Raw genomic sequence first — 7,138 nt, forward strand, 5'->3', positions numbered from 1 at the left:
TAAAATACATATTTTTCCTGTCCCGTACCCAGCAACCAGACAGTTAGACACTGCTTCAAGAGCTACTCATACCTATCAGGAAATTAGCTGACCCATTTGTGTTTAACAATACAAAATAATCAGTTCAATGTTCAGCTCAAAGGATATGCTCTTCATTTGTTGATCAATCCAAGTATTTTATTCCCTGTATCTTCCAGTTTCACTTACAGAATAGATGTAGGCTACCATATAAAGCTTTTATTAATAATAGGGGCCCAATTCCCACCTTGTAAAGTTAATGGTAGATTTCCTATTTAATTTAAGGGAAGATGCTTTAATTGGGCCTGTAAAACACTGTAAAATAGATTCACCGCACTATGAAAATGATCGTAAGAAAGCTTTAAATGTCTCGTATGTCTCCTATACACTTCTGCAGAAAACAACTTTAATAATTTCCAGTTGAGCTTCAAGGAGCTGTACTCACACCGTACAGAGTCCAGCAGTAATACAGCCAAGTCTGCCTCATCTTAATCTGCCTTATAAAATTCAGGAAAAAAAAAAAATTCATTACGGAAACGGTGGTACATATTTACCCTATGAACTATTTTTTATGTGTAGGAGCAGGAAAACTCCATAGAGGTCACTCCAGGATGAGAAGTGGGAAGAAGTGCCTCTACCAAGGGTCACTTCCAGCTGGTCTGGAACCCCGGGACCCAGATTTTACTTCAACCTCTGCCACCCACTCACCTGCCGCAGGGCCTTGGCCAAGTCATCTCATCATAACCCTTCTCACTCTCTGTCCATTTTGTTTATCTAAAGCACAAGGTCTTTCTTCAAGGAGGTATTATTCCCTGCTACTTGTGCAAATGCCTTAGGCTATTGGGCTCTAATTATATTTATAAGCATCCAGGTATTACTGTAAGATACAGATAATGAGAAATAACCAGTTTTACAGAAAACTTAGTGTACTAAAATAGTACACATTTCAACTTGTTTATAAGAAAAACTCCCGGTGAGACTGGAGAGAGGGTTGTATTTTCACATACTGTAAACCAATAGGGAAAAAAAGCCGACGAGACTTCCTCCTACATCTTCATTAAATATATTTATGTGTGTAAGTCACACAGTGCTGCTTTTATATAAAAGTGTTGCAAGCTCGCATGCCTAATGCTCAATTTCACACTGGACAAAACCAAAACGATGTATGCAGCCATTCATATGTGCACAGATATAGCAAGTGCCAAATACAAAACCTCACACAGCATACAGCACTACTGTGCACTTCCAAAAGTCATGAAAACTGTGCTGACTTCTAATATATATCTTATTGTTCAGAACGTGCTCCCCCCCCCCCAGGTATTTAAGAAGGTTGCTTTTTGGGTTTGTTTGGTTGGTTTTTTTATACAGAAAAGCCTGTTCTCTCCCTTCCACCCCGACCTTTTCTCACAGGGGGAAAAAGTCAAGCAGAACAGCTCAACAGCTACAACTCTCCTGTCCCAGTTCTGTATCAGGAAAAAGAAACAAACCCCACATTTCTTTAGCCTGGGCAGCAGCTCCCTAAACTTCACTCTCATTCTGCTCAGAACACATGCAACACTGAAGATGTCTTTGTCCATGTTTCCCGTGAAGAAAAGGGATCGCTGAAGAAGGACCAGTAGGTCCCTGGTCCCTACCCCAGAGCAGCAACTTCCACCCTTTTCTGCTCGGCATTTCTGCTGTCGCCAGTGAGACTCACCCTCTACACGGCCACCAACCTCTCCATCTTCTTGTGTTGCTGCTCTTCATCCCTAGCGAACACACGCTTCCCTGCCTCTGCTACTCCCAGCATCTCTGAGGTTAAGTTCCTAATAAATTCTGCGTGCTGAATTTTGCGATGAATTTTACGTGGGAGAAGGTGATCGACTCTAAGGATGCCATTACATATTTTCTGCACTCCAACCCGTACAGCTCTATGTAGATTTACACAAGATTCACACATGGCCACTACTTGAATGAATATCCCCTTCGGAGATGGTTTGAGTGTTTGCCGTCTCTCACTCTTGCACTCACACACAGAAATGCAAAATAAATGGAAAAGAAGTTGCAACCCAAAGTAAGAAAAAGTTCAAAGTTACGCTTTACACTGCTACAGTTTCTTGCAAACCAGTAATGTTACAAGCCAAGCAGTGTCGTTTTGGAGCACCTGCCAGGTGTTCAGGAAGACAAATAACACATTCTTCCACCCTGCTCCATCCTTCCCCCTTTATCCCACAGGAGAAGCCGCTTGATTAGTTGACAATGAGCTTCCCGTCTGCCTACTTGCTTCTGTTTTGAGACTTGAAAGAAAGCTGCCTGCCGCTGAATTACTGAAGACAAGTGAAATAGCAAAGGTAGGTTTTGCATTTTAATCTGACCACAGAGCAGCGTTTAGTGCTGTGGCTGTGCCTAGATCCTGGCGGGAGGAAGAGGCCCTGGGGTGCCCCCGGCCATGGGTCCCACTCCAACCCATCGCTGGAGTGCCAATGGGGCGTGCACCCAGGACTTCTCACAGAAGAGGGCCAGCAAGGACACCCCAGCAGAGCACCGGCAGTACGAGCTGTCACCGCACTGTACCCCACCACGTGCCCTCCTCCCCTCCCAACTGGCACTTGTCTCCCTTCCAACAAAGCACCTGTGGCAGTACACATGTGGGCCTGGTGAGTCCCCAAAAAAACAAAGGGTTTGGGAGGAGACAAGGCTGCCTGCACTTCTTCACAGCACAGCTGCCTCTGTGAGGCAAAGCACCTCAGGAGAAGGCTTTTGCCCTCAGAAAGATCATCTGGAGGTACACCAGGGGAAGCAAAAATAACCGACCAGGGAAGAAAAAAGCAATTCACACACACGCACGCTCCTAACAGCCCGTGAAAATCTTACCCACCCCACAACCAGCTTCATTTAACAGCAGATCTTGGTAACATTAAAATATGGGGGTGCAAAGGGGACTCAGCGCTGGGAAAGCTTCAAACCATGCCACCCAGCCTGCAGTGAAGGCTGCAAGTTTCAAGTACACTAGCCGCTCTTTTAACTTACTGACACCGGAGTAATTTTGCAATGTCCCACATACGCACCAAAGCTGAAGCGGAGGTGTCTGCACATTTGGAAACAGGTAAGAAATTGAAATGCGTGTGGCTTCCTTCATTTGCCCTCACATGACAGCATTGCACCATGCCTTCAGCATACAGTTAAAGCTCCTCACACCACCAGACAGGACTATAGAGCCATACTATCATGCTTCCTCACGTACGTTAGCGTTTAGTTTGGTCTTTCACTTAACATTTGCCCTTTTGAGGCTCCAAAGTAAGGGAACAGAGAAAATAAGATGCACAATTCTCACAAACGGCTGTTTTCAACGCTGAAAGCGTTACTAGAGGATTTGACATCAGCACCGCCAATCTGAACGTGTCAGACCCGCTGTGCATCCAGGAATTGCCCTGACAGCAGCAGCGCAGCCAGCGGCCCGTGCTCCGAGCACACTGGTCCTCCCCTGCGCGCCGCACGTGCACACGCACAGACGACAGCGCCAGTTGTCACAGACCTCCGAAGGCGGGAGCGACAGCTCTGATCAGGCTCCCTCCGCCTCCGACAAACAGCCGAGTCCCGCTTCTCCCACCAAGAAGAAAACTGCAAGTGGAGGGAAAGTGCTTGCGGAGGGAAACCCAGGGCAGCCCTCCCGAATATGAGAGGCGGGCACCGGGCAGGCGCTGGAGGAGAGATCCCCGCTGGGGCAGGGTGCGGGCGGGCGGCGGTGCCCGCTGCCGGCCCGGGCGCCGGACACCGGGACGGCGATACGTGACCGGCGGGGACACAACTTTCCCAAGCCCGGAGGCCGGGCCCCTTCCCTTCTCTGCCAAACCGGCTGGCGACGGTGCCAGCTCGGGGCAGCGGCTTTTGAGATGTCAACAGCTCTGCGCTGCGGGGCCGGGGCGGGCCGCGCCCCCCCGGGCAGGCGGGCGTCCCCGCTCCCCGCCGGGATGTTTACGCGGCGGGCAGCTGCGGCAGCGCTGTTAACCCAGCGCCTACCGCCGGCACCAGGAGCCGCCCCGCCCGCCGCCGCCGCCTCCCGCGGAAGGACAGACAGACGGACGCCGGGGACGGGCACCTCCGCTGCCGCCCGGCTCGGGCAGGAGGAGGGCAGCGCTGCCCCCGCGGTCCCGTCTTCGGTGCGCTTGGGCCGGCCGGAAAGCTCCGGGGGGAGCAGGATCCACCGGCACCGCCGGAGCCGCCACTTCCGCGGGCAGCGCCAGGCTGCAGCCGGGCCGCCTCCCCCGCCCGGCACGGCCCTTCCCCACCGCCTCCCTCCCCTCCCTCCCCCCCTCCCGTCAATCCCCACCCTCCGTGGGCGGGTGGGCGCCCGCGGTCGGGCGGCCGGGTACCTTGCAAGCGGAGTAGACGCCCAGCTTCTCCAGCTTCTTGGCCCGCGGCGCGGCGCGCAGCTGCGCCTTTTTCCCCGCGGTGCGCGCCGAGCCGGGCCCCCCGGGGCTCTCGGCGGCGCTGCGGGCCGGCCCCCCGGCGGCCACCCCCCCGGCGGCCGGGGAGCCCTGCTGCGGCCCGCCGCCGCCCGCTGCCCCGGCCCCGGCGCCGCCAGGCTCCGCCATGCCCGCGGCGCGGCGGCAGCCGCCCGTCCGGCCGGCCGGCGCGGTGCGGTGCGCCCGGCCCTAGACCCTCCCCTTCGCCGCGCCGCCGCCGGCTGCTCCCCGGGGGGGCGGGAGGAGGGACCCGCCGCTCCGCGGGCGGCTCCTGCCCCGGCGGGCGGGCGGGCTGGGGGGGGCCGGCACCCGCCTCCCGCCGCTGCGCACCGCGGGGGGCGCGCCCGCGTCCCTGCGCGGGGGCTGCGCTGGGGCGGGCGGCGCCCTGCGCCCCCGCGGAAAGGGCGGCGGCGGCGGCACCCGCTGCGTGCGGGAAGCCGCTACGGAACCATCCCGGCCCTCCGGGAGGCTGCGGGGAAAGTTGCCCTAGAAAGAGGCGACATCGCTGGCTGCGCGCACCGCGCGGAGCCCGGGCCGCCGGCGGCGGCAGCGCGGAGCGGCCGCGCTGCTGAAGCCCGGTGAGCCCGCGCTGCTGCCGCAGCCTGGGTTCCCCCTCGTAGTGGCACTACTTCGTTTGACTTAACCATTGCTTTTCCCCACTGTGCACTTTGCAGCCGCTTTTAAATGATTCTTTTTTTTTTTTTCCCCAGATGATTTCTATTTCAGCCAATGTATAAATACCAGTCAGTTTTAAATACAGGAGAATTCAAAGACTCTCTGCTCAGTTCCTCGCTTCATGGTTTTGGGGCTTGCTTTTTTTTTTGTTTTTAGTCCAGGACCAGGTATTGACAGCAGGTCAACTTATGTCTTAAAGGGATTACCTTTTAATTGAAAGCTAAAATTAAGTAAATGGTCCCACCACAGAAACTGCGCTCTATGCACAGAAGCAAGTGCTTCAGTTTTGAGGCGGTGATGCTCCGTTGCACGTATGTAAAACCGTGGTTGAGCTGTGAGAAACCACAAATGGCAATTCTATAGTATGGCACCACGGTTTAAAAGGTTGGGATCGAGGTCGGGTGTTTGCGTGGGATCTACGGCTCTTTGATGTGTAAACCTGAAGCAACGATATTAGTTTGGAAGGGAATCCCGGTGTATAAAGAGCTCTCGCAGGCGCAGGGCCTTGCCACCTTGCACGGGGCAAGCAAAGATGACTCCAGACTTCGGCAAAGTTAGGAGTAGTATTTGGGGGGGAGGAGGAGTGAGAAAACACTTTCCCTGTGGCCTCCCTCTTCCCTTGCTCCCATTTTCTCAGCTCCTGGTGATATTGTCAAGCATAAGGTTATACGGCGAGTTGGCCGTTAAATGATAGGGGGAAAAATGGAATAAAACGCTGCAGTATTTTCATGAAAAAGGGGGTCCGGGTTTGGTGGTTTGGTTTTTTTTTTTTTTGGCTGAGGTTTTTAAATCGACAGGGGGTCGACGGCGGGAGGGGAGTCGGGACCTGCACCCCGGCCTCCGCCGCGGGCTCCCCGGGGCCGGGGGACCCCGGCCCCGGGGAGCCCGCGGCGGAGGCCGGGGCTGGCTTAGGGCTTCCCAGCAGCTGTGACAGCGACCCGTAAGATGGCTGCTGCCATCCCCGGTGCTTTAAGACGGACTGTTAAGGTGGAGGAGCCGCTGCCCCCGGTGGCGGCTGCCCCAAGCTTTGCAGCAAATTCAAGGGGGAGGGAAAAAAAATCCGGTTTCTCTTAAATTTAAGAGAGAATGATTTTTTAGGTTTTTTTTTTTTAAGTGTGTGAATCATGTTTTAAAATAACAAATAGCCGCTGTGCGGTAACAGCCACCTAAGAACTCTTTGCTTGCATTTTTTTATGCCAGTTAGGTTTCTACTTTCCCCCCGGGCTTGAAAATGAAACTGTTATTGCTTAGTTTCACTTTCAGCTTTCCCACTACTCTTCTTTGGTAGCAAATGTCACAAGCAAAGATCGCATCTGGAACAACATGTTTGCTCCTATGGGCCACTTAATGTCCATGCCTGAACATAGACTCCTAGTTTTTCTGGGAGACGCGTTAGCCCTTACATTCCCCAATATGTTTTTTCTTTTCGTTTTTTTTTTTCTTTAAATCACCATCTTCTCCTTTAAATGGTAAGCTAATGAACCCAGCATCAAGTTTGCACACCCGCGTAGAAATGAATTAGAAGTTTCAGTTCTGAAAATACATTTACTATTTTTACACAGGTGAGTAGTTCCACTGATGTTTATTAAGGCCACTCAGCATGCGTTTATGTCTGAAACTGCACAGGCGAGTGTTCATGGGATCACAGCCTAGGCGAACGACCTTATTCTTTCACCTTATTCTTCAAGGTCCTTAAAAGCCCGATAAGTTGTTACTTCCATTACAGTAAAATCAAAGCTGAAAGTTGTTATGAAGCAGATACAGGGTTTGGTTAAGTGCCCAAATATTTGTTTACATTTCATGGTGTGTCTGTGAGGATCTAATGGGAAAAACACTGCTTTATTGCATACAGTAAGGCACTGGTTAGTATAAAGGCAAAAAATACTTCTGCTGCAGTTCCTCCTTGAATCCTCAAGAGCACGGCTGTCTTACAATACTATGTCTCCTTTTTTTTCCTTTTTTCCGTTGCTGCTCACTAGATAACCAGAACAGTAAGTCTA

General features: G+C 52.7%; 1 protein-coding gene across 1 annotated transcript in view; it reads right to left on the reverse strand.

Moving 5' to 3' along the window:
* The window catches only part of KAT2B (lysine acetyltransferase 2B), a 44,311-nt gene extending 39,719 nt beyond the window's left edge, over nt 1–4,592 (reverse strand). Inside the window, exon 1 of the mRNA XM_076331205.1 lies at nt 4,371–4,592. Coding sequence (XP_076187320.1) covers nt 4,371–4,592 — 222 coding nt within the window. The remainder of the gene's footprint in view (nt 1–4,370) is intronic.
* Between the last annotated feature and the right edge of the window lie 2,546 nt (nt 4,593–7,138).

This window comes from Aptenodytes patagonicus, chromosome 2 (genome assembly GCF_965638725.1).
Source record: "Aptenodytes patagonicus chromosome 2, bAptPat1.pri.cur, whole genome shotgun sequence".
Taxonomy (NCBI): domain Eukaryota; kingdom Metazoa; phylum Chordata; class Aves; order Sphenisciformes; family Spheniscidae; genus Aptenodytes; species Aptenodytes patagonicus.